This window comes from Chrysemys picta, chromosome 18, assembly GCF_011386835.1.
Source record: "Chrysemys picta bellii isolate R12L10 chromosome 18, ASM1138683v2, whole genome shotgun sequence".
NCBI classification, from domain to species: domain Eukaryota; kingdom Metazoa; phylum Chordata; order Testudines; family Emydidae; genus Chrysemys; species Chrysemys picta.
Window position 1 is genome coordinate 709845 of NC_088808.1, and position 25788 is coordinate 735632.

At 45.0% G+C, this 25788-nt stretch overlaps 1 protein-coding gene across 3 annotated transcripts; it reads left to right on the top strand.

Annotated features, from left to right (window-relative positions):
- Nucleotides 1-5043: 5043 nt before the first annotated feature.
- On the top strand, nucleotides 5044-20469 carry ZMYND19 (zinc finger MYND-type containing 19). Of its 3 annotated transcripts, none has more exons than XM_065572486.1 (7): nucleotides 5123-5231; nucleotides 7241-7300; nucleotides 7781-8021; nucleotides 8354-8460; nucleotides 14121-14261; nucleotides 16457-16637; nucleotides 18104-20469. In XM_065572486.1, exons 4-7 carry the CDS (start codon nucleotides 8360-8362, stop codon nucleotides 18245-18247), a joined length of 567 nt encoding a protein of 188 aa, XP_065428558.1. In that variant the 5' UTR covers nucleotides 5123-5231; nucleotides 7241-7300; nucleotides 7781-8021; nucleotides 8354-8359; the 3' UTR covers nucleotides 18248-20469. The 3 variants fall into 3 exon arrangements, with proteins under 3 accessions (XP_005292703.1, XP_065428558.1, XP_042711617.1); XM_042855683.2 differs by having other exon boundaries at nucleotides 5135-5231; nucleotides 7781-7859; XM_005292646.4 differs by lacking the exon at nucleotides 7781-8021 and having other exon boundaries at nucleotides 5044-5231.
- Nucleotides 20470-25788: the final 5319 nt, after the last annotated feature.

Sequence of the window (25788 nt, forward strand, 5' to 3'; positions counted from 1 at the left end):
CAACATCGATGGTGTGATGGCAGCCCTCAACATCGTTCACGATCCAGATGAGTGGAGACTGTTCATTGATTCATTGAAGACGAGTCTTAAAGCTGTTTTACTGCATAATGGCAATGTTTTGCCATCAATTCCAGTTGGTCATGCAGTCCATATGAAGGAAACCTAGGACAACATGAAACAATTTTTGAGGTGCATAAACTATGACCAACATCAGTGCCAGCGTTGTGGCGATTTGAAGGTTGTTGCTCTCTTGCTTGGTCTGCAGACTGGATACACAAAGTACTGCTGTTTTCTCTGCGAATGGGATAGTCCTGCAAGAGATTCCCACTACATCAAGAAAGATTGGCCACTCCGACAGTCATTGGAGCCTGGGAGGAAAAGTGTTCAGCATCTTCCACTTGTTGAATCAAGGAAGATTTTGTTACCACCCTTACACATCAAGCTGGGTCTGATGAAGAACTTTGTCAAGGCCATTGACAAAACACAAGCAGCTTTCAAGTACCTCCGTGAAAAATTTCCAAGGTTAAGTGAAGCTAAGATAAAGGAAGGTGTCTTTGTTGGTCCTCAGATTCGTGAACTTCTTCGAGATGATGCATTTGACCATGCACTGTGTGGCAAGGAAAAGACAGCATGGAAAGCCTTTCAGTTAGTGGCAATAAATTTTCTCAGAAACAACAAGGCAGACAACTACAGGTTGTTGGTGGAAAACCTCCTCAAGGCATACAAAAGCCTTGGTTGCAACATGTCACTAAAGATACATTTTTTGCACTCTCATCTAGATTTTTTTCCACCGAACTGCAGAGCAGTAAGCGATGAGCATGGTGAGCGTTTTCACCAAGACATTGCAACAATGGAGAAACGCTATCAGGGCAAATGGAGCCCATCAATGCTTGCAGACTATTGCTGGACAGTTACAAGAGATGCTCCATTTAATGAATACAAGAGACAAGCCAAGAAGTAGACACCCAATAGGACTAAACTATGTACATAATAGTTTTTTGCCTTTTGTTTCATAATAAATTTTATTTATATAACCCTTTTGCTGATTTTTAAAGTGTTACATAAACAGGACAGGTGAAATATTATCATGTAAAGCAACCATAAACACATGAAAAGACCTAGGTTTACAATTTATGATTAAAACTCTACCATCTACACAATATACATAGACATAAAATGTAAAAACTTAAATATCTTAGAAACAGTAGCCAGTCAATTGTTTTAATTGTCATATTTGAATTCAGCACATCAAACTACATAATAAATAGCACATTTTATCTCTGAAGCAGACGACTTCTCAAAAATTGTAGACCAGTGATTTCAGCTGCAGTGGTCACTTAACAGAAGAAAATACTATCTGTGGAGCCTAATCAGCTCTATCTTTAAACAGTGGAGAGGGACAGGTCAATCAGCACAGGCTAAGTACAGTTCTACTGCCCTTTACTCATACAATAAAAACAACATTTCATTCCCACCCCTCATTCAAGTGATTTGTAACCCAACCCCAGCCAAAATCTATCATTTGGGCAACACAGCTCTGTTTGCTGGATACCTAGGTAGATTAGGTGTGAATGTAAATACAATCTGGTCCTGAAGCCTTTTCCCCCCAGCTCATCATTAGCTGTCAGGGAGAGCTCATTTAGACTTTGCTTACAAATCATCATTTGAAATTATTACGTTGGCCAACGTCACCGAAATGAATGCACTGACACTGTCATAAAAAAACCAGCCGTATAAGGAACCTAGTCTATGTTCATACTTTTCAAATCTATTATACTTTCAGATACACATATTTTATCATACACTGTATATGCTTTTAAAGTGTGTACTAATGTTTCAATTTCAATTCAAATTTCCAAACAGGCACTAAATTGGCATGTTTCAGAATAGCAGCCGTGTTAGTCTGTATCCGCAAAAAGAACAGGAGGACTTGTGGCACCTTAGAGACTAACAAATGTATTTGAGCATAAGCTTTCGTGGGCCCACTTCATCGGATGCACAGAATGGAACATATAATGAGGAGATATATATACATACAGAAAACATGAAAAGGTGGGAGTTGCCCAACCAACTCTAAGAGGCTAATTAATTAAGATGAACTATTGTCAGCAGGAGAAAAAAAACTTTTGTAGTGATAATCAAGATAGCCCATTTAAGACAAAAAGAAGAACAGGAGTACGTGTGGCACCTTAGAGACTAACAAATTTATTAGAGCATATATGCATCCGAAGAAGTGGGCTGTAGTCCACGAAAGCTTATGCTCTAATAAATTTGTTAGTCTCTAAGGTGCCACAAGTACTCCTGTTCTTCTTTTTGCGGATACAGACTAACACGGCTGCTACTCTGAAACCATTTAAGACAGTTTGACAAGAAGCTGTCAGGATACTTAACATGGGGAAATAGATTCAATGTGTACAATGGCTTAGCCATTCCCAGTCTCTATTTAACCCTAAGTTGACTGTACCTAGTTTGCATATTAATTCAGGTTCAGCAGTTTCTAGTTGGAGTCTGTTTTCGAAGCTTTTCTGTTGCAAAATTGCCACCTTTAAATCTGTTACTGAATGGCCAGAGAGGTTGAAGTGTTCTCCTACTGGTTTTTGAATGTTATGATTCCTGATGTCAGATTTGTATCCATTTATTCTTTTGCGTAGAGACTGTCCAGTTTGGCCAATGTACATGGCAGAGGGGCATTGCTGGCACATGATGGCATATATCACATTGGTAGATGTGCAAGTGAACAAGCCCCTGATGGCATGGCTGATGTGATTGGGTCCTATTATGGTGTCACTTGAATAGATATGTGGACAGAGTTGGCATCGGGCTTTGTTGCAAGGATAGGTTCCTGGTTTAGTGTTTTTGTTCTGTGGTGTGTGGTTGCTGGTGAGTATTTGCTTCAAGTTGGGGGGCTGTCTGTAAGCGAGGACTGGCCTGTCTCCCAAGGTCTGTGAGAATGAGGGATCGTTTTCCAGGATAGGTTGTAGATCGTGGATGATGCGCTGGAGAAGTTTTAGCTGGAGGCTGTAAGTGATGGCCAGTGATATTCTGTTATATTCCTTGTTGGGCCTGTCCTGTAGTAGGTGACTTCTGGGTACCCGTCTCGCTCTGTCACTCTGTTTCCTCACTTCCCCATGTGAGTATTGTAGTTTTAAGAATGCTTGATAAAGATCTTGTAGGTGTTTGTCTCTGTCTGTGGGATTGGAGCAAATGTGGTTGTATCTCAGGAAGTCGGTGGTGTCTCAAAGATAGCTAGGAGTTCTGGTAGTGTAGGGTCTGAGGAGAGAGTCCACATAGCCAGATAAGACTGCTGTAAGAGTGGCAATGCCTGAGATGATAGGGCGTCCAGGATTTCCAGGTTTATGGATTTTGGGTAGCAGATAGAATACGCCTGATTGGGGCTCTAGGGGTGTGACTGTGCTATAGCAGGGAGTTTCTTGAGCAGTTGGTGTAGTTGCTTTTGGTACTCCTCAGTGGAATCGGAGGATAGTGGCCTGTAGAATGTGGTGTTGGAGAGTTGCCTGGCAGCCTCCTGGTCATAATCTGACCTGTAAGTGAGGACATGCCTGTCTCCCAAGATCTGGGAGAGTGAGGGATCATCTTTTAGGATAGATTGTAGATCTTTGATGATGCGCTGGAGAGGTTTTAGTTGGGGGCTGAAGGTAACAGCTAGTGGTGTTCTGTTATTTTCTTTGTTGGGCCTGTCTTGTAGTAGGTGTCTTCTGGGTACTCGTCTGGCTCTGTAAATCTGTTTTTTCACTTCAGCAGATGGGTATTGTAGTTTTAAGAATACTTCATAGAGATCTTGTAGGTATTTGTCTCTGTCTGAGGGATTGGAGCAAATGCGGTTGTATCTTAGAGCTTGGCTGTAGACAATGGATTGTGTGGTGTGTCCTGGATTAAAGCTAGAGGCATGTAGGTAAGTATAGCGGTCAGTAGGTTTCTGGTATAGGGTGGTGTTTATGTGACCATCACTTATTAGCACAGTAGTGTCAAGGAAATGGACGCTTGTGTGGATTGGTCTAGGCTGAGGTTGATGGTGGGATGGAAATAGGTGAAATCATGGTGGAATTACTCAAGGGCTTCTTTTCCATGGGTCCAGATGATGAAGATGTCATCAATGTAGCGCAAGTAGAGTAGGGGCGTTAGGGGATGATTGCTAAGGAAGCGTTGTTCTAAGTCAACCATAAAAATGTTGGCATACTATGGGGCCATGCGGGTACCCATAGCAGTGCCGCTGACTTGAAGGTATATATTGTCCCCAAATGTGAAATAGTTGTGGGTGAGGACAAAGTCGCAAAGTTCAGCCACCAGGTTTGGCATGTAACTAGTTCACAAAACTGGGGGAGGGGAGTGTTGGGGAAATTCGGGGGGGTGTACACCCCACCAGTGTAGGAAATCACTGACCCATGGGAATGGGGCTGGTGCATGAGGGCTGCAGGCCAGGGGAACCCATGGGGATGGGAATGGTGCATGAGGCCTGCAGGCCAGGCGAACCCATGGGGATGGGAATGTGCATGAGGGTTGCAGGCCAGCAGAACCCATGGGGATGGGAATGGTGCATAAGGGCTGCAGGCCAGGGGTAGGGCAGGGGAACCCATGGGGCCGGTGCATGAGGGCTGCAGGCCAGGGGAACCCACGGGGATGGGGATGGGGATGGTGCATGAGGGCTGCAGGCCAAGGGTAGTGCAGGGGGGCTCAGGGGAATGTGGCTCCAGGCCGAGGCGGCCCATGGGAACGGGGCTGGTGCACAAGGCTGGAGGCCAGGGGTAGTGCGAAGGGCTTCAAGGGGGCCAGGGCTACCGTCTGGGGCTGGGGAACAGGGACTCCGAGCTCGCGACGGGCGCAGGGCGCAACAAGAGGGCGGCAGCGGCCCCTTTAATTCCCCCCCGTTGCGTTGCTCCGCTTCAGTGTTGGCGGCACAAAGCTTCCCGCGAGTGTGACGTCATCGTGTGTGACCGCTGCCCCACGTAACCCCGCCTAGCACCGCCTCCCGATTGGGCGTGAGGGCCGTGTAGGAGGGTGACGCGAGGCACGACGCGTGCCGTGATTGGCTGAGCGCTGAAGGATGGGCGGTGGTGTGCTGCCCCGCCCCCCGGGTGTGCGCGAGGCGGCGGCGCGTGGCAGTGGCGGCTCCCGGGCTCAGAGTCCCAAGCGCAGGCGGCGGCGCCGAGCCCGGCCCGGCCATGACCGACTTCAAGCTGGGGATCGTGCGGCTCGGCCGGGTGGCCGGCAAGGTGAGGGGCCGCGAGCCGCCCTGGGCGGGGGCCGGGCCGGCGGGAGCGCCCGGCTGGGCCCGAGGGCGGCGGGGACGGGTCGGGGGCGCGGCCGTGGCGGGGGCCCTGGTGGGGGTCGGTCTGCGCGAGGCTGCGGGGGGCTCACCAGGGACTGCAGCGGCGAGCCGCTGTTCCCGGCACATGGGCGGCAGAGCTGCGGCGGGCGTGGGAAGCTCGGCCCTTGCCTGGCGCGTGGCTCGGCCTCTCGCGTGCAGTTCCCGGCTCGGGCTGTGCGGGGGGCGGGGAGCCGGCGCTCGCGCTGGTGTGTCGCTGGGTGAAGCCGCAGTTGCGCATGGAGCTGGGAGTGCGGGAGCTTTGGGGCCGTGTGGTGAGGGGCAGGGTTGTGCGCTGAGCTGGGAGGTGCATGCGATGCCCCAGAAGGCTTTAATATCCCAGTCGCTTTCCAAGCGGTGTAGTCCGAGGCAGGAGTGTAAGAGTTGGGGTTCCACCCTGGGGTGCTAAAAATCTTAGTCCAGATAATAAATGTAATACGGGCATTGGTGACACCAGCTCGGGCTCAGGTCTCTGGCTTTTGTTGTCTATCTGAGATTGCCTGTAAGGCTGCCATTGGTCTTTGGCTGTGTCCATTGGTATCTTGGTCCAGCTTCTTAAGTTTGTTTCACAGAGGCACCTGAATGGTACTAATATTTAATCTGCAATGGATATAGACTGGTGATGACTTAACACATGAGTGTTTTAGTTCGTTAGAGCTATAGTGAATTCAGTAAACTTGTTTATTTTTTTAGTAGAGTTCTTTGTAAAAGGAAACTCAATTCCCAATTCAGTGTATGACAATTCTATGTACAGCGAACTTTGTAGTAAATTGAGATGCATCTTTGGCATGGTACATGATGGTGATACAGTACTGCATTCTGCTTAGCTAAGTATGTTATACTAAACTGGCCAATGTGTTTTTTTTTCAGGGTTCACCCAGATTTTCGGAAAAGATGTGGGTGGTAGCCCTTAAGTGGTCTCAACTTTGTTCTTCCCTTTGTCTAAATTAGTGCTGGGGTAATGGAGATTTGAAAGGAATAAGTGTAGATAGAGAATACATAGAATAACTGTCCTAGAATATTTTAGCAGGGAATTGAATAAGTATAGAAACAGTGAAGAAGAGCTCTGTGGAGCTCAAAAGCTTCTCTCTTTTCACCAGTGGAAGTTGGTCCAATTAAAGATATTATCTCACCCACCTTGTGTGTCTCATAGAAACACTAAGGCATTTTTCTTCACTAAACTGTTGGTGAGCTCTGGAATGTAGACCTTCTGTAAAGGTTCTTAATTCTACAGGGTTGAACATATTTTGTCTAGGTTAGGTAATGAGTAAATAACTTGCTACATCACTAATATTTTAATAACTTCTACAATTCTAGTGGATCCTGTAGTAAGCCTAGGGTCTGGGTGCTTTGCCATCCCACTTCACATGGCAAGTCATGGTTGTGTAAGGCAGTGGTTCTTGACCAGGATTCTGAAGTCCCCTGGGTGGCTGCAAGCAGGTTTCAGGGGGTCTGCCAAAGTAAACTAGAGAGCAGGGCCGGTGTTAGACTCACTGAGGCTCAGGGCAGAAAGCCAAAGCTGCGCAGGGCTGAAGCAAAAGCCGGAGCAACTTAGCTTTGCAGGGGCCCCCCGTCATGTGAGCTACATGCAGTTACCCTGCTTACCACCCCCTAATGCCAGCCCTGGCTTTTAATCTACTGGATATGCAGAAAAACAGTTGTGGCACAGATGGGCCATGGAGGTTTTTATAGCAAGTTGGGAGGAGCTCAGAAAGAAAAAGGTTGAGAACCCCTGGTGTAAAGAATATAGCTAAAAAATCTGTTCCCAGTAAAGTGATGTCATCAGGAACTGGTTGTGCAGAAGCTGCTTACCTGCGGTGTTAAAATATTGCTAGTTAAATCATACATTGCAGAATAATTTCAGTAATAAAGTTACAGCTGTTCTTAACTGCCTTTAACATGTTTGGTATATTTTAGACAAAGTACACGCTGATAGATGAACAAGACATCCCATTAGTGGAGAGTTACTCTTTTGAGGTAAGTGTTTTGAGCTTTGTTTAAGTTCTCTGAGCCAATGTGGTTATTAGACTCTTGACATACTGTGGCTAGAATAGTGCTAGCAAATCACAATTCCCCTCTCTGGAGAGGATATATAGCTATTAACATTAAGTCTAAGTCTACAGCATGACTTCTGAACATGGATATTAACATGTAAGACATACATAGCTACAATTGTTAGGCTGCAACCTTGTTTAAAAAGGTTAAGTTATAGGGTAAATCTATAGAGGCAGAAAAGGTGTATTTTCAATCAAGTTAGCTTAACTCAATTGAAACCCCCTCCCCACACCTGGGTAGACACAACCTTTAAGACTGTGGTGTTCACAGACCAGCTAAACTGTCCTTAAAGGTATTAAACTGTGTATGTGGGTGTTAAGGTGGGTGGGGTTGTTTAAAAAACACACCCTTTTTTGTCTGTGTAGAGAAAGATCATGTTTCCCTTTTCCTTCTCCATTCCAGTCCCATTAGCAGCTGCTGTGGTGTGGTGAGGAAAACATAAATTCTGAAGCAACAAGTGTGGGCACTACATGACTCAATGGTGAATTCTGTCTGTCTTTCAAAAGTACTTCTAAGGCCCCTGTACCATTATATCTGAGTCATTACAATTTTTAATGTACTTAGCCTACCAGCATACCTGTGCGATTGGGAAGTGCTGTTATCTCCATTTTACAAACGGTGACCCGAGGCAGAGAGAGACCAGGTGACTTGTCCATTGTCTGTAGCAGAGCAAAGAACCTAGGCTGGCACCTTAACCACAGGACCATCTATCCTCTTTGCCCATAGCATTTCTGCTGTGTCCAGTCCACCTCTTCCTTCTCCCCAGAACCTTTTGTTCTCTGTCTAATGCAGAAGTATTAAATAACTAAAATCCCATTAAGATGAAGTGGCATATAATCAGTTTCCTGCAGTTGCAGGGGGCAGATGATGTCGGGTGTTGGTCTTTCCTGTCTCCCATTTCCCAAAGGGAATGTTAAGCAATGCTGCTGACAGTTGGATGCCCTTGGTCACAGAATACTCTTTCCTTCTCTCCAGGCTCGGATGGAGGTAGATGCTGATGGAAATGGAGCTAAAATATTTGCTTATGCTTTTGACAAAAACAGAGGAAGGGGATCTGGGCGTCTGCTGCACGAGCTACTGTGGTAGGTGTTGTACAAAGAATTAATATATTAAAGGTTTCAGTCAAGGATGTAGCTTGCAATCTTCAGCTTGTTTGTACATTAAATAATGCATTATGAACACTAACAGTGGGTGTAATTAGAGATCTTGCTGTGTTAGAAGGCTTAATGCAGAACAAAACCAGTCTCTCTGTAAGAAATGTTGGTCATGGGAAACTAATTTTTTGCCCATCTATACCCATAGGTTAAATCTAGGAGTTACTAAATTCCTAGAACCTTTGGGTTCTGTTCACCCCATGATATGCAAGTATAACTCCCAGTAGTACCAGTGAGATGTGAAGGTTTTGTGTTTGCTCAGTCTTCTGAATGATTGATTGGGATGGGACAATGCTAAAGGTTCAACAGACTGTTTCAACATAGTGGTGCTTTGTTTGCTGCTAACTTTAAATTTTGCACACTTTATTGAATGCTAGTCAGTGCTTTAGATTCTCTGTCAGGCAAGTCACCTGTGCCTGTCTAAACACTTCAGAGGCTGACTTGATATATTCAGTACTTTACAAAGTTAAATAACCAGTTTAAAGTGTGTGTTCTCCTGTCTAGCTATCTTGTAGGAAATTATTTTGCTCCCTTTCATGCACAGAGCAAATCCTTGACTATCATTGGTGACTAAAAACTGAACTTAAAAGTTTGTAGAAAAGGTGAGAGAATCCTGGTGAGAGAATCGTGAAGTAGTCACCGAAAGCCCTTTATTTTGAGACATAAACCTAGGGATATTGTTTGCTGGTCACCTCAATGAGTTTGTATATTGTTCTAAATTGGAGTTGCCCAGAAATTATCCACTCAAACCTATTGCTTAGTGAATTTTCTGGCTAAATATTCATGCAACTGTGGGACCTCCTGAGGCCCTCCCCAATAATGTTTTCACATATTGCCCCTCACTGGTGTCTAAGGCCTGATCTACACTGAAATGTTAGGTCAACCCAGCTGTGTCGCTCAGGGGTGTGACATAGCACTGTCTACACCAGAGGTTTATTGTTTAACTATGTCAATAGAAGAGTTCTGCAGTCGACCTAGCTACCCACCTCTCAGGGAGGTGGATTACCTATACTGACAGAAGAAATCCTCCTGTCAGCGTAAGGAGTATCTATGCTGAAGCGTTGCTGCTGTATTGTTTCAAGTGTAGACAAGCCCTTAGCACTCTGCACCAGTTAGGCTTAGTGCCTCTGGCAATGCTGCTAATCTTGTTGCAAAGGTAATTGACTATAATTGTTTGGTAAATCAGATTGCCCACTGCAGTGGACACAAACCTAATGCTGTAATAATTAAAGTCCACAAATAGAATTAATAATTCCATAAAAGGATGCAGCTTCTGTTCAAATGACTGATATTGAAAGTTATCCACATCGTGGTGGTCCAGCTGTTTGCATATTGAGCAGCCCATTCATTCCCTCCTTCAGTAACATGACTACTTTACTGTTTGAATCAATTATAATGAATTCAGTTGAACTGTGTACAAAAAATAGCATCTCTTTATGCTCCCTCCCCATGCATGTATGCATTATGATTAAGGCTACGTTTTAGTCACGGGCATTTTTAGTAAAAGTCACGGACAGGTCACGGGCAGTAAACAAAAATTCATGGCCCATGACCTGTCTGTGACTTTTACTAAAAAACACCTGTGAATAAAACTTGGGGTGGAGGATGCCCCTGCCTGGGGGCCCTGCGGATGCTGGGGGAGGGTGGCCCAGCTGCTTGGGGCAGGGAGTGGGGGGCGCGGGCAGCGGCCCGGGATCTGGGACCCCTGCTGGTGCTTGGGGGAGGGAGGGGCTGCATGTGGCTGGTGCTGGGGGGTTGGGTTGCTGGGGCCAGCAGGCTCCCTACCTGGCTCCATGCCTCCCCCCCACCCCCAGTGGCAGAGTTTGGGTGTGGGAGGGGGCAGTGGGTTGGAGAACGGGACGGGGTGAGGCAGGCTCTGGGCAGTGCTTACCTGGGGGGCTCCCTGGAAGCAGCGACATCCCCCTCGTTCAGCTGCTAGGCAGAGGCATGCAGGCACCACCACCGCAGCTCCCGTTGGCCATGGTTCCCGGCCAATGGGAGCTGTGAAGCCAGTGCTCTGGGCGGAGGCAGCATGCAGAACTGCCTGGCCACGACTCCGCCTAGCAGGTGAGCCTAATTACTCACACAATGTGGTTGCAGGCACCGTGCAGCTACAGCCTGGTCAGTGGCCTCTAGGGTGACCAGACAGCAAGTGTGAAAAATCGGGACAGGTGGGGGGTGTGTGTGTGTGTGGGGGGGGGGGGGTAATAGAAACCTATATAAGAAAAAGACCCAAAAATCGGGACTGTCCCTATAAAATCGGGACATCTGGTCACCCTAGTGGCCTCAGTCTTTTTCCTGCCCCAGTAATCCAAGTTCCAGTGTCATTCAGATTGATTTACATGAATTTGGAGTCATTTAAAAAAAAAAAAGTGGGGGGGGGGACACGACAAAACCCCATGTTTTCCTTGGCAGGCCAAGCCTGACGTTCTGCCCTCCCTCCAAGTGGGCTGTGAGGCTAAAGCACTTTGAGGTCTTTAAATGAAACAATGAAGTGTTATTGTCCTCATCCAATACCCAGTCACTGTTCCCAACTCCAAGCCTTACCTCTTGTCTAAACCTAATCTCAGAACTGGAGAAAACTGCAGCTGGTAGAAAAATTTGAGTCAGTTGGCATTTTCTGCAAAAATGCAACTTGCACTGCAAGAGCTAAGCTTGTCTGCCTGATGTTACTGATGAGTTGTTGCCGTATTAAGGGTTGTCTACTTACAATCTTGAGTTAGTACAGCATATTGCGGTTTCAAAATAAGTGTTTGCACTGCCTTTGACACCAGTTTAAATAAATTAGTTTAAAATCACAGCTCAGCCCTCAGCACAGGAAACTAGCTACTCCCAGAATGCGAAGAGGAAGCTTGTTTCTCTCTATCCTAATTACTTCAGTGGAGTGTGATTCGCAGCACTTAGTTGGGACTAAATGGTGACAGCAGCCTAACAACACTGCCATTGTCTTTTGCAAAAAGGCTCCATACTCTTCCCTGTTGTACTTGACCATGTCCTCAGGACAGGCCCTTTGTCCGTTCATTCCCCAAAGCAGGATTTTCATGTCTCTCTGGCTAGTCTGCCCACAAGATGAGTTTTCCTTCCCCATTCATCCTTTTTATTCTTGGAGGCACGAGGAGTCCTGTGGAAAAAATTCATGTAATTAAAGACTCTCCTAGACACGGGGGCCCACATTAAGGTTGCATGTGCAACTTTAATTCAGGCATTTCCTAACGTTTGGCTGCTTGACTTTGCAACTGTAGTGTTTTTCTAACATATGTATTATTTCATAGGGTTTTTAAAAAAGCAAACTGGAAAAAAAAACAAATTCCATCATGTGGCATCTTACTGACATCCATGTACATTAACAGCAGGGTTGGAATATTTAGATCCACTCCACAGGCCTCTACGACTTGAGCTACTGGGGTAACTGATAGAAGTAATAGGTTGTCATCTTATGTGGACCTGCACTCGAAGAGGATGAGCTGCACACTTTCCTAATGGGTTTCACAGATATTTGTTGACAGGAGAGGAATGGAGAGACTCGGGAATCTTGGTCTCTATTCCAGGCTCTGGGCTACCCTAGTAGGCACACGCTCGTCTGTCCATTCTCCCAGGCTTGACTGCTTCTGCCCCATCACTGGCTCCTTGTCCCAGTCTCCACTCCTCAGTCTTCTCATCCCAGTCTGACTCCCCCAACTCTCCCTGGCTCCATCAGATGCCACCAGTTAAGTCATAGAGAGCACAGGAGGGACAGGCTCTTTGCTCTTGGTTCTAGTGCAGGGGTGGCAAACCTGTGGCTCCAGAGCCACATGCGGCTCTTCAGAAGTTAATATGGGGCTCCTTGTATAGGCACCAACTGCAGGGAGCTACAGGCACCAACTTTCCAATGTTCCGGGGGTGCTCACTGCTCAACCCCTGGCTCTGCCACTGGCCCTGCCCCCACTCCACCCCTTCCCGCCCCTTCCCCATAGCCTGCCATGCCCTCCCTCCTCCCCTCCAGAGCCTCCTGCATGCCACGAAACAGCTTATTGGGAGGTGCGGGGAGGGAGGTAAATTCTGGTTCCTTCTCAGGCTCAGGTTGGCCACCCCTGTTCTAGTGCCTGGCTCCTCTGGACCTGCGTGGGACAATTAAAAGGAAAATCCAGCTTTGCCCTCTGCAGCCTGGGCTGGAGCATGCTTAGTGGCTGTATGAGGATGACGCATTGCAGTCTGGTCAGCACTGAGAGCAGTGAGGGGCATGTTCATGCTTAGTATGTATGGAATTATCAGAGATCTTTACTGCTAAGTTCTGATGTCTTCATTGAGCATGTGAAAACTGCGATTTTTGAAAGGCTTGTGACCACATTTGGGTGGATTTTCACGGGGAAGGCAAAAGGCACATTGTTGATGCAAAGGCTATCCCTGGTCTAAAGCACGGAGGTGCTAGAGCATTTCAAAGAAAAGGACTCAAGAATTTTTTAACATGGACAAAATATTTTTCCTGATCCCTGTTCTCAGGAACAGTTGAACCTTTTTGGCTGAAATTTTCCAAAAATATCCAGCCTGAGGCAGACACTCAGTGTGGAAAATTTTAGCTCAAACTGTTAAAATTTGGCAAAGTTTTATAAGCAACTGAAAACAGGGACTTATAATGGGAAGTGTGGGGCAACCTGAATAAGCTGTGCCACCATCCCCACATGTAATACCTTTTATGTTCATTGCTCCTACTGTTAAAATTCTCTTAGTGCTGTAAATTACTCATTACTTTACCAAGCACATAGCCGGATCCAGCTCCCTGGCCTGCAAACTTGCACTCTGAGATGTAAGACATGAAGGAATAATTCAGGACAGGGATGATTTAGTGAGAAAGATTGCTACAATAAATGAGTTGGGAATGGAAAAGGAGGATGGGCCAGGAATAACACTTGCACATGGACAAGGAATAGATTGATGGGATGAAAGAGAGAAGATGAAAGAAACAGTAATGGGGGGAGGCATGTAGGGAATGAAATGAGTAGGAGGAAATAAATGTTAGTTGGGGGGGGGGAATTTATATAGCAGGGCCTGTACATGCTAATTATCCAACCTCTTTGTTTAAACAAGTCTCTATTTGTACCTGCTGGTCACGAAAGCCCACAATGCCTCCAAAGGAGTCTTTATAGTGTATACTGTATACAATTACAGGCACTAAAATGGTGCTTGCTGGTCACTGGTGAAGCTCTGGAGCCTTTAAGTCTTTGCTTAGAGACTTCCTAATGGAGCTCTAGCTGTAGTGTTGCATGTGCATGTCACAGGTGCACCTAAGTGTAGCTGATCTAATCCATCTCTTGACTGTCCTATCTTCTTGCAGAAGTGCTATAACATTTATTTTGTAATTTTATTTTTCAATTAAGGGAGTAGACTGTGGCCTTACAATTAAAGTTTTCAGATAGAGCACTTTTATGACAGAATAGTAAACTTGTGGAATAAGTCTTTACTACTAATAAGAATGCTGCGAAGATCTGTCACTACAGTGACGTGAATGGTATCTCTGATACACTACTCCTTCTGTCAAGAAACACACCACTTATAGTCTATGGAGAACTGTTCTTTGCTGTGAACTGCAAATTGTATTTAATCTCTTCCAGGGAGAGGCACCGGGGAGGGATTGCCCCAGGATTTCAAGTGGTGCATCTGAACGCAGTGACGGTGGACAACCGACTGGACAATTTGCGTTTAGTCCCGTGGGGATGGAGACCCAAAGCTGAAGACATTTCTAGTAAACAAAGGTATATCAACACAATATTTATGGGTGAGATGTAATGGAGCTCAGGAGTAAGCTGCATCCAACAAATTAACTTGGAACTATCTTCAAAATTCACTTGCCTCTTCCAGACTATTTTCTAACAAAAACCTAAACAAACGAACCTTGATCTAACACCAAGCTATTTGATCTTGAATAGCTCACAATTTCTGTCCCTGCATTTCCCCATCTGAAATGGAGAGAACAATTTATTGTGGTTTATAGATAAAACAGAGCCTGTTATCAGTGTGACCAAATGTCTCCCCTCCTTTTCTGTTCTTTGTCTTTTAGAATCGTGGCAGGGACACACAAACCAACAAAATTTCCATTGATGATGATCAGAATTTAGATTGTGGGGTTTTTTTTAAACTTTGCCAAACCAAAAAAAAGGCTTGACCTTATTAGTTTGACTTGCGCATAATTACTTTGTCTATTTTGATGTGACATTGATAATATGTGGTTTAATTATTATAAAGCTTTACCTTTTTGGAGTTTTAATGTGTTCTTTTATTAAATAAGTGTCTAACCCTCCCCCCTGTAATTTTCTGCAACCGTGAAAACATAGATTAAAATTTTAAAAAAATTAAAATACATCGATATCTACTGAAACAACAAAAAATTGAATTCTTCCAAGACTATATCATAATTGTTTTCTTCTTTCAACAATCAAAATCTCGTTGGCTACAAATGTACCTTTTTATTAAACTTGCATGCATTCCATTCCACTTGGATGATGGCATTTGGGCATCATAAAACTAAGTCTGCAGTTTTAACAGGATTAAGGATTTCAGTTCCTGTCCTAAACAGTTAACGCTACCCAGCAGCCTCCTAACGTTCCAGAAGTTGCTGCAGTGCAGTTGATGAAGTGTTCCCTGTGTGTAGCTTGTAAAGTGCTTACGATCAGGAGTTATGTGACTTGAAGTAGATGGCTTAGGCCATCAGGAGTGCTTATTTGGAGTCATAGTTTGACATCACAATAGTTTTGCAGTAACTACCTGTGATATCAGGATTTCTCAGGTCAAGTAGAAGCATCAGCTGATGCAACAACTATCTAGCAGATGTTTCTGTAATGTCCATCACTATAGTGTCTAATGCTGAAACAATCCTTTCACTTGTGTTGCACTACTAGTAATAAAGATCACTCAATCCCCATAATATGTATTAAAGTGTTGAGTCGTATAACAAGCCAAGCATGACAATATTGGAACTGGCCAATATCAAGCAATAAAAGACAAAAACCTACCTCCTGCAACTTGAGGAAACTAAAATTAAATCAAAAACATCAAGGGAGACGATATCTCAGCCTCAAGTGCAAACTATTTTGGGGGTCTTTCTAACATAGTTTAGTGCAGAGAAAAATCTTGCCACATACCATTAGGTCTGAGAAATCCAGTGCTTGGTGTGCAAATATTGTGTTGAAGCCTGTGGCATGTCCTTTAGTCATCTGGCATTTAGCTGCTTATAGGGCACTTGTGGCTCTTATCCTGGGGCACCAAAATACCAGCAAAGCTCATATGAGCCAACAAACGCAGTGGGATTCAAACTTAATATGTATTCAGATTAAACATGAAGTGAGTTACTGGAATCAGATTCCATCCTACTGTGCTAGCATATTATGAGAGCCTGAGACTGTGCTCCGCTGCATAGACTATGGCCCAATAAGTTTCAGACCTCACTCATCTCCCTGGGTGATGTTTTGTTTTAATTGTATGGTGCAGCCTGAATAACATTAGAACAGTGTTCGTGTTATGTTAGTGGAGACCTATGGGCTTCAATCCCATTGTAGCACCTTAATTTCTTCTTTGTCTACTAAATTGAAATAGCTGCAGCACCAGTAAGATGATGGTGTTCAGAGCATTGGTCAATTTAAGAAACTTCCTTTCAGAAGCCGGTGAATGGCAAGAGTTTCTACATTAGAGCAGGCCAGAAGAGCTCAAACAGGGGAATAAGCCCTTTGATCGACCCTTATTTAAATACAATGTCCTCAATTAAACATGTTTTGGTGGTGGCTTTTGCATCAGGCCTGAAACAGGAATCCTGAAAAGAGGAATGCAAATGGACCCTTAACTCTAATGGGGTTAAAGACTGTGTCTGCACTACCTACTTCACAACTTGAATCAGTTTTAATTTCCATAAATGTCTATTCTAAACCCATGAAATAAACATGTTTTTCCATTAAAGGGAACAAAGTCTGTACTGGCTGGCGATCCAGCAGCTTCCCACAGATCCAATAGAAGAGCAGTTTCCTGTGTTGAATGTAACGCGGTATTACAACGCTAATGGGGACGTTGTGGAGGAAGAGGAAAATTCATGCACATACTATGAATGTCACTACCCCCCATGCACAATGATTGAAAAACAGGTGTGTTCAGAGTGCATTGAAAGTAGCGATGGAAGAGACCCATTAGGCCACTTTGTGTCCAAGAATTGTTCCCTGCAGTGTATTCTCCAGTGCTTTGCCTTGTCTAGTTTTAAGTGTCTCAAGCCATCACTAATGATCTTCATCTGAATCCCTATAGAAGAAAATTCCCTGCCCTAATAACTGCAAGGTATTTTTTCTAGTAGCGTTAATTTTCTTTTTCATTTGAATTTCATTACTCCCCATTAGATCGCCTTAACAATTCCTTGAGCTTCGGGGTGTTTATACTCTGAGTAATTGGCTGTATACCACAGTTACATGTATAATCCATGCAGACTGAATATCAAAATGCTTTAGCAAGTATGCATGGTGGGAGATACACAAAGTGGGCTATTCCAGATGATGAGCTGCAAAGAAGGCTCTTCTGCTATCAGTGGCAAGGTTGTGAAGGGACAGCAAGGCAGCCAGTGATGGGGAAGGGTTGAGCAAATCCACTGAGGGTTTTAAAAATAGGAAATCTTGAACTGGAACCTGAACTGATCTGATAGAACTTGCTGAGAGGGTGTTAATTCTGCTTTGTATGTCAGAAGATGGGCAGTAGCATTCTGTGCCTGCTGGAGAGCTGCAGAATACTGAAAAGAGGGGAGTTGCATTAGACGAGGTGATAAAGCTGTGGATGAAGATCTGAGCAGTAGAGGAGTCAAAGTAGTAGCATGCCTGGCCATTGCTAGGAAGGAGGTGATAGGCAGCCTTTAGACAAGGGAGTTTTGGAAAGAGAAACTGGCAGAGAGTAGATTGGGTGAGGGGTGGTCTGAGGGCTGAGCCTCGTCTCAATGAAGCAGATGTGTCCTTGTCTGAGCAAGGAGGGATTTTTTTCCTTTTGATAGTGAATGCTGAGCAGGATAATCTTCAAGAGATGCAGGTTACCCCCTGGATCCTCCCAAATTAAGTGCTTTAAAAAAAAAAAAAAAAAAAAAAGCTTTAAACATGGTGAACCTTTAAGCAAACACATACCTTAATGTATGAGTCTTAAATGTGCTAACTCCTGAACAGGGATCTCCATCTCTTTTTCTCCCTTCCCCCTTTGGGACCAATATCGCAAAGCCCCCTGATGATCCACAAGTTTGAGGGCTGAGCCTCTGCAGTACTTCTAGTCTCTCTTTCCTGATCTGGGAACACTTGGACTGTCTGGCAGAACTATAACACTGTAAGAACAAATGTGAAACTGTGGTCTCAGCTCATTACACCTGTTAACTTCTCAGTGCTGCAATTGCCCTTAGAGCATAAACTAGTGCAATGGTTGCACATCCTGCTGATTCAGGGAAATCTAATTGTTGGATGTTCATATTTCCCAAATGCTGATAGATTTATGGTGGGGCTTGTCCATGTGTCGGGCTTCTTGGGGAATGGCTTACCTGGACTCTTGGGGCTGAGCTGGCTAACTGATAGCTGTTCTATGTTTTTTCTAGTTACGTGAATTCAATATATGTGGCCGATGCCAGGTAGCGAGGTACTGTGGGTCTCAGTGCCAGCAGAAGGACTGGCCTGCTCACAAGAAGCACTGTCGGGAGAAGAAACGAACCTTCCAGCAAGAGCTCGGACCAGAACGATGACCAGGTGGCACAGGCCTCTCAGCAGCAGGATTCCTTCTCAAAGGCATTGGACTCTTGCTTTTGCACAGTAATGACAGACTGCTTATTGAAGCCAGAGGCACTGAAGAAGACAAACCCTGTGATGCTTGAGTAGAACAGGTGACTGGACTAAGCCAGTTCTGACTGGTGCTGTGGAAAGGGATTGGGTCTTCCCTTCCAGTATTGTATTCTCAAGCAAAAAGACTACTGTGGAGGCTCCAGGCAGGAAGCTTCTCATTATTTATATGTTAATATGTTTGTAAACTCATGTACAGATTTTTGTTAGAAATTCTCAATAGGACTCATTTACTGTAATGTTCAGATGAGAACACATTGTTGGTCTACAAGTAAAAAAACTGTCATGTAGCAAAAGCTTTTCCTCCCATGTGGCTAAACAGTATCTGTGGCTGTGCCAAGGCCAGGAGACTGGCTCAGACATCAGCAGTTACTCTGGAGAACTCTGCATGGAAGTTATATTTTAAAAAAGCAAAACAAACAAAGTAAAGGGTTGGAATGAATTGTTGTCTGCTCTGCTCTGTAGTTTTCTCCTGTTCCCTTTTAGCCATTTCTGAAGCTCAGTAACACTTGGTCTTTACATCTCTTACTAAGCATTTTCTTTCTAGTACACCAAGCCTTGACACTGGGCCAGAATTCAGGGTATCATCAACAAGGAGACTGGAAGGGCATGGAGCTAGTTGATTCCACTTGCACTGGAGAAGGGCTGCTAGAGATCATGCTTTGGGTTTGCAGAAAGTTTAAATCTGGTTTCCTGCTGTCAAACCTTTGCATGCTCATGAATGTGTACCTGTAGCCAAAGGATCTTCTCTTGCTTTTCCAGATGTTTGTAACTGATCTGGTAGGTATAGTGGTTGCTTTGGGATACTCCTTACTTTAAAGAGATGCTATCAATATGAAAATCATATATTTCTGAATTTTTTTACTTAATAGTGCAAATTAACACCAAAAATGTGGGAGGAAAATTTTTTTGACCTGCTTTGGAAAAGAATTATTTTGGGCCCTCTTGCTTTATTATGTATAACAGATACCTGAACATTATGCTTACTTTTCCTTAGAAATACCAGAAACGTCAAATTTGGGTGCTCTCTATTGTTTTTGAGGGTCTAAATGAATGACTCAAATATGCAGTGTAAATGTTCTCAGTCCTTAATAGAAAGGAGTGAGGTATTGAATTCTTAAATAGCTTTTCTGCAAGTTTTTAGTGAAATAAGTGTTACCCTGAAAAAAATCACTTCAGTTGGGTTTCACTTCTTTGGTACACGGGTCAGTCCTCCTAGTTCATTTGTCTCGAGAGTCTGCAATGAAAAACCCAGTAGTTTTACCAGTCATACTTGAATAGATATAAGGGCCTTTTATTCTTGTAGCTTAAACCCCCTTCTCAAGCAACATAAACTAAGCCCAAGAAAAAGCCCTCTCATGGGAATGTGTGTACCTGGAGTTATACCAGTATAACTATACTGGTTTTAATTAACACCTTAGCATATAAAATCGCACATAATTAGTTACTTTAAATGAACCAGTAGAAGTTCCTGTGAATGCAAAAAGGGACATAGATACATATGATGCTGGTCCTGTTTTCTGCTTGTTTAAATAGGCAGGTAATTAGCATGACTGACTTTTTTTTTTTTATGGCACTAAGGACCACAATCCCTTTCCACAGCACTTGATTACAAAGGATTTTTAATCACTGTACGGAACAGTCTGTTAGAAATAATGTTTAACTTTTTGCTATAGTGGTAGGTTTTATTTGTAAAAAAACAAGGTGAGCATAGATGACTTACCTGGATACTGTTAGGGGCTAACTATGAATGTCAGATAACTTTAATTTCAGGATTGCAAAGTTTTGAGAAACGCTAATGAAGAAGATGAGTCTATTAAGTACAGAAAGCTGTGAAGCCATTGGCTCACAGCTAAGAAGAATTAGGAGAGAAAGCCACTTATCTCAAAAATTAAACTCTGCTGTGGAATGGAGAGAGAAGATACTAGAAATAGGAAGAGGCAGTGGCAGGAATTGTTGGAAAAGGGTAATGGTGGAGTGGTTTCCAGCTCTGGCCCAGTTTTATGGAAGGAACCAGTGAATATGGAGGCTGCTCTGGTGAGTTAGGTAGCAGGAAGGAAGAAAACCTGCTCTGTTAGAAGTGGGGCTGGTAGAACTCCATATTAAAGTGGTCCAATGCTTCTCATTACAAGACTGTTTTCAGTTGCTTATAACTGCCAAGCTGTAGCTGGGTTGACGTTTTTCCATGTTGTGTCTGCCTCAGGCTGAATTTTCTTGGAAAATTTCAGCCAAAATGGTTCAGCTGTTTCTGAGAATAAGGTTAGTGAAAACGTTTTTCACATGTTAAATCCTTTTGAAATACTCTAGCACTCCCTTGCTTTGGAGCAGAGAAGTAAAGTTTGGCAGGGTAGTGACCTTTGGCAGGGATGTGCCTTTTGTCATCCCTGTGGCAATCCGCTCATTTTTGGCCAAATTAGCCTTTGAGCATGTGTGGACTGATTCCCCCCACGTCTGAGACTTGCTGCATTTTCACAGCTAAAATCTCCACAGATTCTGTCCTCATTGAGCATGCTCAAGCCTCCCACCATGCCTATTGCTGATCACACTGAGTATGTGCCAGCCCAGGGCTACCATGGAGGCAAAGCCAGAGTTTCTCTGTAATGGCTGCTGCTGGCCTGGATGGGGCTGAGCACTGGAACTGAGACCGGGGGCCTTTCTCTTCTATGCTTTTCAGTGATCCCATCACTGGTGCCCAGGCAGCATAAAGGAAGAAGCTGCATAACTTGAATGCAAAGGGGACAAAAAATGGACCCTGGGCCCAGTGGAGGTAAAGTAGAAGATTTGGACAAGGAGTCTAGTGAGACAAGGACTGTAATGCATGGGGGTGGACAGGGAGAGGGAGGAATGGCCATTTGAGACTATTGTGCAAGGAGAAGGTTATGGAGACTGGGACTGGTTGGGTAAGGAGAGGGACTGGAGCTGATGGGGGAAATGGGCCTGGGAGCCGAGGTTTGAGATTGAGCAAACAGATTGGGATTAGAAACCGGTAGGGGTGAAGGGAGTGAAGGAGAGATAGGGAAAGGAGCTGGGCTGTGGGGTGAGAACAGGCTGGCTGGTCAGAGACTGGGATTAGACTAGATGACCTCCTGAGGTCCCTTCCAACCCTAATATTCTATGATTCTATGATTAGGTGTTGGAAGAGGGAGAGACTTGGGTTTTGTGGGGTGGGGAGATTCTGTCTCAGAGACAAGGCAGCTAGGACTGGCTGGGTGAGGAGAGAAGGTAGGATGAGAAGCCTGAGGAGAGGGGACTGGGAAGGTGAAAAGACTGAGACTGGGACAAAGCCAGGGGAAGGGGAAATACAGGACTGGAACAGGTTGAAGGGAATGGGGAAGGAGGAATCAACCTTGTGGGAAACTGGCAAAAAGTTCATTTGGGCAGACTTCTCTTCAGAATCTGGAATGGGACCCAGGATTCCTGAGTCTCCCCATTCCCCTGCTGTCGGAAAACATATGTGATCCCACAGGTAAAGCGCAGGTCTCATCCCCTTCTGGTGCAAAGAGGGTGACCCATGTGGGTGTCAAGATGCCATATGATGGAATATCATTTTTGTTTGTTTTTTTAAAAATGTAGGAAATTACAAAACACATTTACAGAAAATTACTGCTGTAAAATCAAATACTCAAAAGTTAGGAAATGCCAGAACTAAGGTTGCCTGTGCAACTTTAATTTGGCCCCCTGGGTGTATGCATTACAATAGTTTTCTTTACATAACATAAATTTTTTCCCACCGGCTTCTGTCTCATTTTGTGCACATACTAGATCATCTCTGGGGATGAAGCAAGGGCGTGTAGCGAAGGATGCTACTGTTTGTAAGACCCTTCCCTTGTTTGTTGTGGAAGTTGGAAGGTATGCAGGGAATGAGGCAGGGGACTTCAGGAAGACTGTCCCTATGGGTGCTCCGCTGTAGCAGTGCCTCCTGCACCTGGGATAGGCGATCTTCCTCAGCAGTGCCTGTCAGACCACATGTGCACCTCGCGCTGGAAGTGGGATGTATATATAGTGCTGTGCAGTCTGGCCACCTCCCAATTCCTTCTCTGCCACAGAGTCTGTGTTGGCTCCGAAGCAGAACTCCAGGTGTTGTACCAGCATTAAAGTAGACTTCTTTAGGTTCATGCAGAAGCCTAGATTCATAAACAGGTCCATTGTCACCCAGATGGCCCGGAGAATGTCTGTTTCAGATGGGGTCTTGAGGAGACAGTTGTCTAAGTATGGAAAGATGATGCCTTGTTTCCTTAGGTAGGCAACGACTACTGCAAGAACTTTGGAGAATACCCAAGGAGCTATAGACAGTCTGAAAGGCAGTACCTTGTACTGATAGTGGTTGGCACCCATGGCAAATTGGAGAAATTGCCTGTGGGCAGGGTGTACTGTGATAAGTAAGTATGCATCTTGGAGGTTGAGGGCTGAGAACCAGTGCTGGAACAATAGTGAAGAGGACAACCATCTTGAAGTGTTGCAGTTTGACAAACTTGTTTAGATTTTGAAGGTCCAGGACGGGTTGCCAGCTGCTGGATTTCTTCTGGATGAGAAAATGGGAGTAAAAACCATACTCTGTGTTCGAAAGGGACTGGTTCTATGGCGCCCAGTTGCAGAAGCTTTATTTCTCCCCATAGAATGGATTAGTGAAAGGGGTCCCTGAAGAGGGAAGGGGGGTGGGATAGATAGGAAGGGGATGGAGTATCCTTCCCTGACTATTTCTAGAACCCACTTGTCTGAGGTGATTAGTCTCCCTGATGGAAAAAATGGAGCTACTCAATCGCCAAACTGGTGGGATATCGAAGATGATTGGAATGACTGGAAGAGGGAGAGGCTTCTTGGGGTCTTGACCACACCTTCAAAATTGTTGCTTGGCTGCAGATGTGTGAGAGGTAGCGCCTTGAGGAGTGGGCTGTCTCTTTGGCAGGGGGCCTTTGTCTTAGGCGCTGGGTGCCATAGTACCATTGAGGAGTGTACTGCAGTGGTCAGGATTGCAGAGGGAGATGACTTCTCTGGGCATCTCTTTGGCACTGGTGTGTAAATGCCAAGTGTGGAGCAGTGGTCCCCAACCTTTTCTGTGGGGCGGGCGCTGGACGACTAGCCGCCGAGGACTGTGGCCGCCGGACAAGCGGCCGCCGAAATGCTGCCATGAAGCGGCAACGTCAAGAGGCATCATTGAGAGGCGTCGCTGCTGAAATTTGGTGGCATTTCGGCGGTAGTGCTTCTCAACGTTGCCGCTTCTCAATGGCATTTCGGTGGCTGCTTGTCCAGCGGCCAGTAGGCGGGTGCACATGGATGCCCCGGCGGGCACCGCGTTGGGGACCCCTGGAGTGGAGAGTAACTCGGAAGTCTTTAAGGGAGTGCAGGGAATTGTTTGCACGCTCCATGAATAGTTTGAGGCCCTCAAAGGGTAAGTTTTCAACTGAGGTTTATACCTCAGGAAAGCCTGAGAGGTGCAGCCATGGAGTTGCAATGGAGCGGGAAGCTGTATCTGCAGAGTCTAAGGAGGCTTGTAGGGCTGTTTGGGCCAAGAAGTGTCCCCCAAATATTAGCATCTGAAATTGTTCTTTCTTGGCCTCCGGAAGGTCATGGCAGAGATCCTATAACTTGGAGTAGTTAAGGTAGTTATACTTAGTCATAAGAGCCTCGTAATTCAATATTTGAGATTGGAGCATGGCTGATTAATAAATTTAATCATTTCCAGTTTGTGCTGATGGTTAGAATGAGATTGGTATTGTCGGCCTTTCTCTTGACTACCAGAGAATTTGAGGCGGGATGTGAGAACAGAAATTCCTCATCCTTTGCTGGAACATATTTCTTGTTGGTGGGTGTGCAGGTCGAAGGGATGGATGCTGGGGTCTGCCAGAGCACTGTTGTGGGATCAAGGAGAGCCTCATTGATAGGTAGTGAAATTTTGGAAGAAGAGGATGTGTGCAGGATATCAAGCAGCTTATGCTACTGATCTTTCCCTTCCTCCAAAGGAATCTGGAGGGAGTTTGCAATCCTGCGGAATAACTCCTGAAGGTGCCTGAAGTAATCAGCAGTCATAGGAGGTGGGGCATGATAGCTTCATCAGGGGAAGAAGAGCAGAAATATAGTGTTGGTGGAGCTTCCTCCTCCTGTTCATCCTCCTCAGCCAGTACCAGCGGAGGTTCGGTCTCTGGTGGGCGACAGACCGATGGAGAAGGGAGAGGTGTAGGGCTCTGGCTTTGTTTCATGGGAGGTTTCCCGAATTGTGCCCTATGTATGGCCCAAGGGTCCCAATATGGTCTGTGTAGAGGGAGTGGAACGTGTAGTTGCATCCATGGTGGTCCATACTGTGATGAAACATGAAACTGGGGTACTACTGAGCCCTCTAGCTCACCAGCCTGGGCACCCTCTAGCACTGTGCTGCTGTGACAAGCTGCAGACTGCTCCCAGTCCTGCACTCACATAAACTTTTACACAGGCAGGGACACACCCAACTGCAGTTTTATGAATGCTGCTTCTTAGCTACTCATGAATTAACAATAGAGAGATTCCAGCCAGCTCACCCCCCCAGCTCCACAACCTAGGACGCCAAAGCTGTACCCTCTTGCCCTGGTCAAAAGCCTGACCAGTATAAGTTTATTACCCAGTCCGCCCCTCCTTCAAAGTGGAAAGGACCATGCACCAGTTTTTGTTCCTGAGCAGATTTCCCAAGCACTTCTAGCAAAACACCATTTTAGGTAACAAAACAAATGTATTAACTACAGAAAGATAGATTTTTAAGTGAGTATAAGTAGTAAGAGTATAGATTACCTAAGAAATAAACAAAAACACAATCTAAGCTTTATAAACTAGACAGGATTTGAATCAAGCAGTGTTAGATAGTACAAACAGTTCACCAAGCTTCTGTAGACAGGCAGGCTTTCTTTTTTCCTGTCTGGGACCTCCTTCCCCAGTTCAGTCTTTGTTCCTAAGGTGTTTCCAGGTGTTGTGGTGTTTGGGGAGTGAGGCCAAGTGATGTCACTTCCCCCTTTTATATATTCTTCCAGCTTGCTAGAAAGATCTTTTGCTCTGACATGGGTCAAACAGTCTCCTTTGGGTACGTGCTATCTCTGAGAGGTTTTCATTGTACACAGTTCCTGGGGTAATCCTTGTGAGTGTTTGTATTCTCCTCAATGGGCCATCAGTGTTGTTTGGTCTTTTTATTGTTATACCAGAAAGGCTGCTTGTGGATATTACCAACCGCACAACATGTTTCAGTGGCACATACATCGCAAAACTTCATATACAATGATAGCACATACAACTTAACAGGATATTAATGTTCAACAGATTTAAGATTTTAAAATATCTTACTAAGCATACTTTGTACAAAACATAATTATATCACCATGGTGAATATGGGGTGCAGAGTGTTACTGTGGGGCACTGAGTGCCACATATACCAGGATTGTGCTCCAAATGTGGATTGTAAATAGTGAGGATGTGTAGATAGTTGTTG

Excerpts from the sequence above, each read along its gene's own strand:
- ZMYND19 (XM_005292646.4), top strand. The coding sequence starts at position 5,181 with ATGACCGACTTCAAGCTGGGGATCGTGCGGCTCGGCCGGGTGGCCGGC. Across the intron at positions 7,301-8,353 it reads TGGAGAGTTACTCTTTTGAG|GCTCGGATGGAGGTAGATGC; the intron begins GTAAGTGTTTTG and ends CCTTCTCTCCAG. Across the intron at positions 8,461-14,120 it reads CTGCTGCACGAGCTACTGTG|GGAGAGGCACCGGGGAGGGA; the intron begins GTAGGTGTTGTA and ends AATCTCTTCCAG.